General features: G+C 44.4%; 1 protein-coding gene across 1 annotated transcript in view; it reads right to left on the bottom strand.

The window, feature by feature from the left end:
* SCCPDH (saccharopine dehydrogenase (putative)) overlaps positions 1-13,618 on the bottom strand; it is a 340,744-nt gene that overhangs the window by 62,533 nt on the left and 264,593 nt on the right. Inside the window, exon 11 of the mRNA XM_086927202.1 lies at positions 9,943-10,024. Within this exon, the coding sequence (XP_086783328.1) occupies positions 9,943-10,024 (82 nt within the window). The remainder of the gene's footprint in view (positions 1-9,942; positions 10,025-13,618) is intronic.

Here is a 13,618-nt window from a genome sequence, read left to right as displayed (position 1 = left end):
AGAGTCTAAGGGTAACTGTCCCCTAATATATACAGGGTCTGTAGGAGCGGGCTTCTACTTTTTATCCACTCTATGGGTCAGTATTCTGGCTCTGACTGAGACCTTAAAAACCTTGTCTACGTGTATTATCATGCCCTTGAGCATGGGCAAAATATTAGTGGATTTCTGTAAATGCGTGAATGTCTCCACAAGAAAATCCTCCTCTAAAGGGTCTGATTGTAGCTCCACCCCGTCGTATTGAGCAGCCCTGTTAATAAGCTGAACAAAGCCTTTATTATCATCAGGTGGGGAAGGTCTGGAGGGATACAGGTCAGGGTCATTATTGTGATCCGGGTCTTTATTGTAATCTTCCCATGGATCAGTGTCATGTAAAATGTCCTGTGGTATGTCCGGATCCTCGTTCCCATCCCGATCCCCGTCCCCATAATCATCATCCTGTGGTTCAGGTAAAAATGGGGTGGTGGTGAATTTGATGGTGTGATTAGTAGATGTGGGTTAGGTGGAGGAGAAGGAGGTATGTAGGTGGAGAAGAGTTAGTATCCTTGTCCTTCTTTTTCAGAGGGGTAGGAGAGTCCTCTGAGAGATTTAGCTTCCTTTTTTTAGGAAGAGTAGCTGTAAGGTGTCCAGTTTTGGGATCGATACGGAGTCCTTTCTGTTTTGGGTCCAAAACTGTATCTTTGGATGGAAGTTCCTTGGAAGGAGTGTCTTTCTCCTTAAGAATGGGTTTCGACGTGGAAGATTTATGAGGGTCTTTGTGCACCAAATGTTCTGTGTTTGAATGCTTACTTTTTGAGTGTTTGGAACCGGAATCTTTTGGAGAGGGATGTTTCGGCTGTTTTGGTGCGGAGGTTGACGGCTACAAACTTTTATGTGCTCCAAAGCTTTTTTCGGCTCCAAAGTCTGCGATGCTGAAGGTGTCTTCTGTGCCGGCAATGTAAGGAGTGGCTCATGAGGCAGCTTATGCTTAGGTTCCGAAGGTGGTGTTTCGGTACTGGAATGAGGCCGGCTCGAACCCGAGCTGGAAGGATTGGCCTTATGTTTCGTAGCCGGGCAGGAGGGCGGGGCATTAGAAACTTTTTGTCAGTGTCGACCCGGGCTCGAGAGCGGGGTGATGCCGGAGCCTTAATCTTTTTGGGTTGTGTGGTGACATGGGGATTTGTACTCAAAGTACGTTGACCCGCCATGATGTTCAGGTCTTCCTCCATGTCGGAGTTCGCTTCATAGACGGAGACAGGTTCTTTTTCTTTGGCTTCTACGTCTGTACGGGGTACCTCTGAATCTTCTCTAAAGATGTCCGGTACGGAGCAGCTGTCTCTTTGCATTTCGCGGCGTTGAGCCAGACGGTCACGAAGAGTCTTTTTCGATTGGAACGATTGACAGGCTTCGCAGTCCTTCTCGTCGTGTTCCGGGATAAGCACAGGTTGCAGACCTGGTGTAGGTCGGTACGTGGGAACTTAGCACAAAACCCAGGACATAGTTTAAATGGAGTTCGTTCCATCGGCTAATGGCGTGGTCGACGTGGGTAGGCCCGACGGCCCGCCTGGAAGGTTTTACAAATTCTACGATGCGCGTTGATTTGAAACCACGATCGAAAGACAATACCGTCAAGGGTAGAGGATTGCGCATCGAAGAGGTTTGAAAACAATACCGAACCGGAGCGCAGCAATACACATCCAAACTCAATGGCGGAAAAAAACAATCTAAGGATGGGGTTAATGCCCCTGCGCACTATCACCATAGGGAGTCACCTACCTCGTGACTATAAAGACTTCTTCGAAGAAAAACAAAGTGCAAACATCTGGGCCCAACACCAGATGGCGATCTATGCTAACGCATATGATCTACAGTTCATATGCCTCGAACATAATGTTACATTTTCCCAATATAAACTCTTAGAAGGTCACTGAACTGTAAAGTTTCACTGATACAAGTCCCAGAGTAACAGAAATTAGAAATCTAGTCTTACTAGATGTATACTGGGCTCAATGCACATGTTAAACAAATTCAAACACCGCAGAATAGCTGTGAGCATCTGGAAAACCAAGACCAAACATGTGGGTAACCTTTTTATCTCTGCAGGGATGATCCTCTAGAATTCAGCGGCCAGATAAGCAGACTTAAACACTGGATAAGGAACACCAAAGAAATCAACACAGATGAACTAGCAGGAAGGCTCAGCTCTTTCCTCCTACCCTCCAGTGCCCTACACTGTATTGAAGACCTAACCACATTAAAATGAAACAATGCCTGACATGCTCAGCCAAGTCGCCCCACTAAAACTCAAATGACTCAAAAACAACCCATCATGCCCTTGGTTCAACAAGGAATTCAAAAAAGAAAGCAAGCAGACAGCTCAGATTAGCGGAGAGGAGATGGAGACAAGAGCCTTCTCCCTTGCACCTCACGCTCCCATGACAAGAAAGAAACAGGCACATGAAATACATCTTTAAAGCAAAAGCCATCTTCTTCCGATCTTGGCTAGATAAGTCAAGAAATCACCCCAAAACAACATCATCACACAACAAGCATTGCCTATCACCACACCAAACACAACAGCGACAGTGGAGCGATGAAAGGACTTCTTGAAGTTCTTTGCAGACAAAATTGAAAAGATTCAACTTTCGTGACCAACTGCCACATTCAAAACGAGCCTACAGCAATCACACACACATATATCTCATTCAAAGGACCAAAAACGATGAAGCCTCCACTCAACCCCACAATCACTGGCACGGACAAACAAAGCAGCATGGCAGGAATTCAAAGTACTGGAAGAGAAGGTGCTTGTGGAAATCATATCAGAACTAAATCCAACAAAACACATAGTTGACCCCTTCCCTTCATCACTAGGTGAGAAACTTAGACACCCCGTTGCACCTCTATGGACTAATATTAATATTAATACCGAAAAACTTTGAGCAGAGAAAACCAAATGCAAGGGCTTACAGAGGGTCTGGAGGCTTGCCTATGATGAGGACATTAAGCACAAATATAAAAAGGCATTGAAAAATTATCATGGGCCTTGCAGAGCCACCAGTGCTACCTTTTTTCTAACCAAATTATCTCAGCCCAAAACTATCCAAAACCCCTTTTTAGGGTAGTTAAGGAACTCTCTGACCCTAACAAGAATAATCCAGCCCCCATACTGTTCCATTTACAGTGCGAGAAATTGGTGGCTTTTTTTTTGTAAAAAAGGTGCAGGACATCCAACTTTCACTTACGGCCAGCAGGAAGGATGCTTCGGGGTCCAGTATTAGTCTGTTGTCCTCTTGTTTCAAGTCTTCTAACACCTTAGCTACAACAATGGCCTTCTCCGCTAATACTACAGTCATAACATCTGCTCACCAGAAACTGATCTCATGGGACACGATGGACCTTCCACTTTTTATGCCATTGCTTCAATCTACTAAATTGGGCTCCCCTATAGATCTGCTTCCCCCAGCTAAGTTCAACGCCCTTGACCCTGATATTATGTAGCTTCTGGTAGACCTCCCTAATTCCTCATTACAGGCAGCACACATTCCTCTACCATGGAAGCATGCCATTGTTTTGCCCCTGCTGAAGAAACCCAACTTGGAGCCCTGCAACTGATCTAAATATAGACCGATTTCTCTGCTCCCTATTCTGTCTAAAATCATGGAAAAGCATGTCAACAGACAAGTTTTGACCTTCATGGAATCTCAAATGGCTCTCCATTACTCTCAGTGTGGGTTCAGAGCAGGAAACAGTACTGAATCCGCCCTTCTAGGAGTCACAGAGCATCTTAGGTGACTCCTGGATGAACCCGAGACGGCAGCGCCAACTTTACTTGTTCTCAGCGCTGCCTTCAAGACTATGTCGCATGTCTTGCTCTTGGAGAGATTGGTCAATCTAAGTCTTTAAAGTATAGCCTTATCTTGGATGGCATCCTTTTTAGAAGGTCGTACCTTCCAGATTTACTCGGGTAGCGCCTCTTCCTCAGAACTTGCCCTTACCCCAGGGTTCAGCCATAAGTCCGGCCCTATTTAAGCGTGACATGATCTTTGGACATTGGACGTTGCTTGGGTGGTATGTGTGAGGGGGTAGCTGTAAGTTCTAGGCAGTAACCACACTAGATAATTTGTGTCACCCACTTGTCTGTTGTGATGAAATTCCAGACAGGTAGGAACTGTGATAATTTCCCCCCCGACTGGAGTGGGATGGCCTGGGGGGAGCAGAGGGAAGTAAGTATCCTCTATTGGGGATGTTTGTGAATTGGCTTTAAATAAGGATGAGGTCTCTGCTCCCATGTTTTTGGAGGCCCCTCTATAGAAGAAGCGACGAAAGGAGCCATGTGTTTGTGGAGATTGTAAAGCTCCCATGGACTTTGCAGTCTCAAGTGCAGTGTCCACGGCCGAGCCAAAAAGTTGTTGTTGGTTGAACGGCTGGTTAAGGATGGTAGTCTGGACTTCATGCTTAAAGCCTGAGATGCGAAGCCAGGCATGTTGCCTAGGGACCACACTGGTATTGATGGATCTAGAGGCAGTGTCTGCAGCGTCAAGTGTGCATTTTATTGACTCGCTTGAAATTAGTTTGCCCTCTTGGATAAGATCATTTGCTTGGGTTTTATATTGATCAGGCAAATGTTGGAGTAGGGTTTCTAACTGGTCGTAGTGAGCCCTATCATATCTTGCGAGCAGTGCCTACATGTTGGCTATGCGCCAAGATTGGTTGCTTGCGCAGCTACTCTTTTGCCAGAAGCGTCTAGCAATTTGGGTTATTTATCAGTCGGTGGCGCCTCCCCGGAGGTTTAGGAGTTGGCGCGCTTTCTAGTGTTGGAAACTACTAGAGAATCCAAAGGCAGATGTTCCTTAATGTAAGCTGTATCTTCAGGGGCAGGTTTATATTTTCTTTCTATTTTAGGGTTAAGAATCCTGGCATGTACGGGATCTTTAAACACTTTGGGGGCATGTTTAAGGACTCCCTTGATCATTGGCAATATTTGCACTGTCTTTTGGGAATGTTCAAATGTATCTACAAGGAAGTCCTCCTCTGCTTCATCTGAGTGTATTGTGACGCCATGATAGATAGCAGCCCTATTAATTAACTATCCAAAACCAATATTATCTTCTGGGGGAGATGGTTTTGAGGGGTATGTGTGAGGGCTTGGGACATCTGGTATATCTGTTGGGACAGGGTATTCCCAATCATCTGGGTCAGTTGGATATGTGAAAGGGTCATTTGGATCACCCCCACCCCTAGGTCATCATCATCATCATCTGGGGGTGTATGAGGTGGAGAAGTTTAAGGCTGAGGTGGTGTAATAGATTTAGGGAGAGGAACTTCCTCTTCTTACATGGCACAGCTGTGACATGTCCTGTTTCTGGATTAATATAAATGTTTTTCTGTTTAGGACCACCAGGATCCGGATGAAAAAGTTTGTCTTCCTCGAGAACCGCTTTTGGCGCCGATTTTTTCGGTTCCCAGCGGGGCTGGTGTTGACCTTTGTTGTCTTTGGCCTTAGGAGGCGTGGTAGGGTCCTTAGGCTTAGCTTTTGGTTCCAAGGCTTTTGTTTTCAGAGCCGAAGTGGGATCTTTAGGCTTGAAAACGTTCGAAGCTGATTTATCCACAGGCCTTAAGGTTTTTGGGGCCCAAGAGTTCTTTTGGTTTTGGTGCCGAAGGTGCAGGTGGAATTGGTACATGCGGATTGCTCGGTCCCGAGCTACCGGAAGGCTTTTCTTTTTTCTTCAGAGGCGGGGCTTCTGAAGAGTGTTTTCAGTCGCGAATGTGGCCAGCAGGCGCAGTCTTGACCTTTGTCTTCGGTTTTGGTGGGGTTGGGGTAGGGGCAGTAGTACTCACTGTTTGACCAGGAGTGATGAGGTCGTCTGAGTCTTCTGTCTCTGAAATGATTTCGAGATCTTCGTAATCTTCTTCCGGGACATCAGGACCATCGTTGAAGATTTCCTCTGGTTCCGGAGCTGATCTCTGCGCCATGATGTGTCATCGAGCTCTTCGATCTTGAATGGTCTTCTTCGATCGAAAGGATGCGCAGGCTTGACAGCTGGACTCATCGTGTTCAGGTGATAGGCACAGGTTGCAGACCTTGTGATGGTCAATGTGCGGGAATTTTGCTCCACACAGGGGGCATTTCCTGAATGGTGTCCTTTCCATGAGCCGTAGGCCTTACGGTGTGGATAGGCCCAAAGGCCCGCGTCGAGGACCGGAATCGAGCCGATGAAAGTTGCGTCAAAGATGAAGATGTTCAGAGTCAATCCGAAGGGTTTGCGGACGTTTTTCGCGTCTTAGTAGTTTGAAATAAAGATTTCGAACCGGAGCGAAAAAGTTGCATTCAAACCCAATGGTGGAACAAAACTAAGGATGGAGTCGATGCCCATGCTCACTATCGTCCAAGGGAGGAGTCACCTATCTGGTGCCTACAAAGACATCTTACAAGACAACAACAAAGTGCAAGCATCCGAGCCCAACACCAAATGGCGATCTAATGCTAAGTGTGAGATCTGCAGCTCATATGCCTCGAACATATTGTTTTTATAAAACATTTTATAAAGTTTTCCATTTTTCAACACAGAAAGGCTCCATTCAAATATATGACCCACATGATACTTTGTTATATCACCGCTTGGAAGCCACAACAGTAATCCATAACTATCACAACAAACATCCCCCAGACGTCCCTGTTGATCTCTAAACCAGTTGCTTTATTGCCCTGGGCCCAAGGTTGTCTGTCACAAGGTAAGAAGGATGCCCCTGCATTGACACCCTTCCTTCTAAATCCTGTGATGTTTGAGGAGGCCTCCTTTGGCAGCATATTTGGGCCTTTCTAAAGTTATACGGCAGTCCAACTCCTTCTTACATTACTCCAACTTTGGGGGCTCTGAGTTCTTCTAAGCTCTAGCGATGAACCTCTTGACCACCATCAATCCCAACTATAGCAAGCACATTTTGCATTATTGTCTATACCTGTCGTAATATGTAGTACAGTAATTTTTGGGTCCATAGGCAGCCTCCAACCCAATACTCGGCACAGATATGCAATTACTCCCTCCCATAAGGGAACCACCCTCCCACACCCCTAGATCATATGAAAGAGGTCCCCCTTGTAGGATAAGCATCTTCGACATAATTGTGAGGCTATTACTCCCATTTTCCAAAGCCTGATGTGGAAGAAGTATGCATGGTGTAGGTAATTTAATTGGATGGCACCTACTTGTGAAGTAATTGCAGCCTCTCTGAGGACTTGACATATATAATAATCATTTTGGAATCGATAAAAAACTGTATACAATATATTAATTATCTTGGATACACACGGGGCAGGCAGCAGAGAATGAAACACTATCAAGTATCCATTTCACAAATTTTACGCTTCTCCAAAAGCAATTACTGGAGGCTGAGACTGATGTTAGGCATATATTAGATTACTTCAACATTTATAAGTAGGGATCTAGAGTTTCAGGTACTCGCAAACAGCTTTTTACCAATACCTAGAAAACAATTTCCACTTACAAATATATTAATCATTTTGGATACAATGAGAGCTCTGCTAAAGGGCAAAGTTACATATGGAGCAAACAGTGGAAACACTACTAAGTATACATATGACAAATACAAAACTTCTACAGAAGCAACTATTGAAGGTCCTTGAAGGTGAAGATTAGGTGTGCAGCAACAGAAAGCACTCAAGTTCAAATAATGGACCTTAACTGAACAGCAAAGAGGGAAGTAGGAAGAACAAGTTACTCACCTTTGGTTATGCTCTTTCTGGTGGATGCTCTATCTAACTGCAGATTCCTCACCTTCAGAATACACCAGGCGACAGACTGGAACCTTATACAGCAGAGCTCCTGTGCATTGTTAGGTGGCAGCATGAAGCTCAGTTTGACTTCATTCTACTTTGGAAGTGACAGCGCAGAGCTGTATATATAAATGCCTCCCCTAAGTGGACATGCACTGCTAATGGTAAACTAAAGCAGCTTGGCGGGTGAAGGCACAGGGGGGCGGGATTTGGATTTGGAAGAAACAGTGGTTCCTGCTGACCAGTACAATATCTTCCTGATCACTTGCCACAAAAAGTTTGAGAGAACTGTAATAGCATGAGGGGTCTGGCTTGCCTGTACTCCAAACCTCTGGAGTAGCCATGGAAGGGTTGAAACTGTCAAGGGAGCTGTCTGACAAGTGTAGAAAGGGTCAATAGTGTTGGCCAACATTAAAAAAAAGCTGGTTGAAGAAAATATTTGTTTTTCAACTGCCTCAACTAGTAGGAAATTAATTGGGATTTACCAGCTGATGAAAACCCGGACCATTAGAGTCTATGTAGTAGGGTGTTGAGGAAAAAAATCAGAGTTATCTGGTGTCTGACTACCTGCTTATACACCGGTGGGCAAGAGCAATGCTTAGGCCAGGTGCCCATCTATGCATGGTTAGGACTTCATTGAATGGTGGTAAATCTCAGAGGAACCCTGCCTTGCCTGTAAAACTTCAGTAAGAACATTAGTTTTGACCTCCAGAGATAGACGTTTTAGATCCAGAACCACAGCAGCAAGCTAATCACTATAGCAAAGGAAACTCTTTCTTCCTTTGGTGGCCCATGGGGGACACCAACCAAGTATCAGGGAAAGTATCAAGCCAACTGGCCTCCTAAAAGTCCACACAACATTGAGGAAAATCATCCCCATCATCTCTCTTATCTCCTAATGGTGTCAAACTGATCGGAGTCAGAAATAAAAAGCTAGTGGAGCAACTGAGGGTATGGTAGAGGTAGTTTGTTGTCTCAATAAGAGCTATGTGGAATGGGTGCGTCGGAATGAGGTAGAATCACGACCTTGGTGGAGGCAGAGACAAGTTCAGGCATTGGGATAGGGTTCCCTTCCAGCTCCGGCGTTGTCAAGGCCGAAGGAACCAGTGCAGGCTGTGGAGCCAAAGTGGACTTTGACATTGGTGTCGGCAGAGAGCCGGAGATGGGTTTAAGAGGCACAAATGGCATAGAGAATAGATTTGCCAAAGGTATCCAAACTGGGGCCTAAAGGTGTGCCAGAAGATTCAGAAAGAGGACCAAAAAGAAGCAACATGGCGACTCTAAAGGCCTCAATTTGCTGTGGTATCACCGATGACCTGGGAAGTCGGTTGCATCGGGAACAACTGTGGAATCAGCTCCTCAGAGATCGGGAGCGAGGTCGAGTGCCACCTTCATGCTCTTGCAACATCTTTGATGATAGACAGTAGTGAGATGGGGACGTGTCCCGCTTGGGCTTCTTGTGTTTGTACTTTGACTTGAACTTCAACTTACCAGACTACCTCGCCTGCAAAGAAGACCTGTCAAGGAAACAGGTCAATTCCTTCGAATTTGACCAGGAGTGAGACTTTCTTAACTTTTTCAGATGCTCAGCGACATACAGCTTAGCTTCTTGGTCCTTTGGGCTCAAAAGGGCATATTCTTCACATAACATGGGGTTATGCCCCAAGAACAAACCAAAGGCACACCTCGTGTGCAGCTGTCACCAGCTTTGTTTTTGATAATTGCAGCATGGTTTGAACCCTGTAGTTGTAGGTGGAGACTTTATTCTTTTGCGCACTGGATGGTATTTTTTTTTTAAAGAGAAGATCATCAATCCAACGAAAAGAGGGAGAGGTGCTCCAGTTCCACATTCGAAGTCCAGAAACTCAGGTAAGAGCACAAGGGTGAACCATACGCAACTTGGCTCCATCACGTCCGGGGTGGAACAAAATTGATGTGATGCCATGCTGCACCACCGAGCAGCATGCCGGAGCACTTTTCCTAAAGCTTCGGGCTCCAGAGTGGCACCTGGGGATATTCTAAGGGTGAGAAATCTGCATTTAGAAGTATCAATCAGAAACAAGTACACTAAGAATGTAGGGGCAAAGTTAGCAAAACCATGGCCATGTGATGCTGTCAAAGGAAACACTCAAGAATAACAAAAAAATTAGGAAATTAGGAAAACTCACCTCTGAGGAAGAGAGCTGGCTTCTTTTAGAAGAGTCACTGCAGCCTGAACCATTGCTATCGGTGTGGTTACATATCCAGCCTCTGCAGGTGGAAAAGGACCACATTAACATGAAACAAAACTAGTGTATTAATGCTTGTGTGCAATGCCTTTAATTTCAACTCAAGAAGAGAAATTTACCAATATCTTTTAAATATGGATTTCAGTTATTTAGGTATGGTCTTTGTTGAAAGGTACCAAAATTCAAATCTTTCCCAGATTTCAGTTGGAACTTTGATGCATATTGTAAGTGATAAGGATATACACATACCCATAGAACACCAGCCCAGTATGTGAAAATGCAATTGCCTAAAACAGTAGAAATGAAGAATGGTATCCTTCCCAGATGAACTTTTTTGTTTTTTTCACAATTCAATTGCTATCCTGGATTTATTTGAATGGATGTTTTCTTTACATAGCCTGCTGATTTCTCCATATTAGTGAGCTAGGGGGCAGGCGGGAGAAGGGAAATAACCTTACCCTCCTCCTTTTGTTAACACTATGCTGGAACTTTTGCTTTTAATTCCTGGCGACTACGCAGTATTTTACAGAGTTAGCTGTCCCTGACTTTCTGCAAAAACATTTACAGCAATCTCCTAGGCATCGGAGTATTTAAGCTTTTTGCACTCCAAATTCTATTTGGGAATTTGTGTTAATGAATAACCTTCGTGTTACTTAGAATGTTTATCTGCTAGATTCATCAAAGACCCGTTTTGCGAGTCTTTAATAGCGATTCATAAGGAATCGCTATTACAGACTCGCAAAACGGGATTCATGTAGGAATCGCAAAATAAATTGTGATTACTACACATTCCTTATTTGCGATTAGCAAATTGCTAATCGCAAATAAGGAATAACTCCCCATGCATTCCTATGGGCCTAAAGGCCCATAGGAATGCATGGGGAGTATTCCTTATTTGCGATTAGCAATTAGCTAATCGCAAATAAGATAGCGATTTCAAGGGTGCCAGGGGCGTCCAAAGGACACCCTGTAGCATCCCTGAAATGCAAATTTACACAGGTGTTGCGCACACACATGTCCAAAGGACATGTGTGTTTGTAACATGCTACAGAGAAAAATGCACTAAAGTGCTTTTTACGATTTTTTCGCAATTTACCACGAAGTCAGACTTCGTGCTAAATAGCGACCAAATATTGCGAATTCGCAATTTCAAATTGGTTAATGAATTGCATTTAAGGAATCTCTAATAGAGATTCCTTAAATCCAATTCCTCGCAAATATGCGATTTCGCAAATAGCGATTTTTGCATTTGGGATGATGAATCCCAAATGCAAAAATTGCACTCGCAAAGGGCCAGATTCTCAGAATCTGGCCCTTTGCGAGTGCAATTTACCTTGATGAATCTAGCTGTTAGTCTTTTCCACACAGTGATGAAGGAATAGTTTCTTACCTATAACTAAACATCAAGTTCTTTCGTAGGGAAATTTCCATTATAGTCATAGTCCATTATAGTCACAAGCACTGAATAGTCCCATCCACGTGCCCTGGAGCACTTTTTCACACTATATCGTAAGAAGTGTATATGTTAGCCTTTCTTCAGGAAGACCTACAGAGTCACTTAAGAAAGAAAAAGATTATACAGCCTATAGGAATAGGCGACAATGCCCCAATTCTTCATTGAGAACTTAAAAAAGGGGCCAGAAGAATTGTACATGTGTAGTTTTAATACACAGCAAGAATCTCTTTTACAAACCCTTTTTTGATAGAGTATAGAGATGAAGGAGAGCAGGACAGTGTAGTCCCTTAGGCTGTCATGTGAGTTAAAAATAGAGGCTTTGCCTTTAAGAACCCAGGGACCACCAGTGTCCCATCATGCTGAGCAGGTGGCAGTTGATTCAGTTCTTTGTGGGCAATGATTACCTCTGTCCACTCCATAGGGAGGAAGGAGGGTTGCTTATAACTTTAATGGAAATTCCCCTATGAGAGAACTGGAGTCAAAAGAAAGAACTATTCCTTCTCTTGTAGGGGATTTCCATTGATAGTCATAAGCCCTGAATAGAGTAGCAAGCCAATCCCTACTAAAGCAGTGTACAAGATAGAGGATAAACTGAGGTTGCCCTTTAAACAAATATATTCCTGAGGGAGGCCTCTCATACCGGAGAGTGGGTCTGCTTTAGCATCAGAGTCTAGGCAGTAGTGGTTGGTAAATGTAGGAGATCTCCACATGGCTGCTTTGCAAATATTGGGTACAGGGATGTTCCTAAGTAAAGCAGCAGTAGTTGCTTTGCATCTAGATGAAGTATGCCTTAGGTTTAGCTGCTAGTGTCCTAGTAGCTTTTTGATAACATAATAGGATGCAGGAAACTATCCATCGGGAAATGGATTGCTTGGGGGAAGTGGCTAATCCCGTACGGACCAGACCATAGTTGATAAACAACTGGTTCGATCTGCGGTTGTCACGTGTCTTCTCAAGATAACATTTCAAGACTCTTCTTGCATCTACAGAATGGAGAGTGCTTTCAGTTGGAGTAGAGGGATTCTGAAAGAATGTTGATGAAGATATGGTCTGATTAACTTAGAAATCCGAAATAACCTTAGGGAGGAATTTCGGTGAGTTTTCATAAGCACTTTGCTAGAGGAAAAAACAATGTATGGTTCATGAGAGCATAATGCTTGGATCTCGCTAACCCTGCCGGCTGATGTGATCGCCACAAGAAAAGCAGCTTTCCATGAAAGATGTTATAGAGATGCCTTGTGTTTGGGCTTGCAAGGGTCCTGCGTAAGCCGTGAAAGGACTACATTGAGTTCTCAGTGGGGTGAGGATGCTTTATGGGAGGGAAACCTCCTTCAACCCTTCCAATAAATCCTTGATTACGGGGATTTTGAAAAAAGAGGTTTTGGAAGTACATGTTCTGTATGCAGTAAGAGTTTTCAGGTGAACCTTTATAGAAGAGAATTACAAGCAACCTTTTGCCAAATGGAGTTAGTATGGAAGAATAATATTTTCCTGGCAAGTGATAAGGTCCATGTTCTTAGAGGAACACCATATGCAAAATCTCTTCCATTTGAAGGCATTTGCGGAACCTGTTGAAGACTGCTTAGCCTCTTTTAAGATGTCCATGCAGTCTTGCGGCAGAGTCAAGTGTTCGTCCTGCACTAGCTCAGGAGCCCTGCTATCAAATTTAAAGAGGAACTTGGGTTGCACCATCTATCCTCTGAACTTCGTTAGCAGGTCTGGTCTGCATGGCAGCTTGAGATGTGGACACTCGGACTGGTGAAGAAAGTCCATGGACTTTCTTCACCAGCCGCGGGCACTCCGGAGTTATTAGGATCATCTTGGTTCTCAAGTGGGACAGCTTGATGAGGACTGATGGGATCAGGGAACACGGCAGAACGGCGTAAAGAAATTTGCTGGACTAGTTGATCTATAAGGTATTCCCAGGAGAAGCTTCTGCATTTTTTGTGTTTCTGCGGTGGTGAACAAGTCGGGGGCTGGAGCGCCCGGCAGTTTGAAGATGTTTTGTATGCTGCCATGTAAGACCCACTCATAGTTTTCTTGGAGAAGTCTGCTGAGACAGTCTGCTTAAGCATTCGGACTAAACACCAACCTTGGAGGGACTAAAGAGTGAGCCTTCCCTCGCTCTCCCAACCAGAGTATAGAACTCACCAAATGAGT

The sequence above is a fragment of the Lissotriton vulgaris genome, chromosome 6 (genome assembly GCF_964263255.1).
Source record: "Lissotriton vulgaris chromosome 6, aLisVul1.2, whole genome shotgun sequence".
Lineage (NCBI taxonomy): Eukaryota > Metazoa > Chordata > Amphibia > Caudata > Salamandridae > Lissotriton > Lissotriton vulgaris.
Note: the sequence above shows the minus strand (reverse complement) of the source record. Positions and strands in the feature narration are given on the sequence as shown.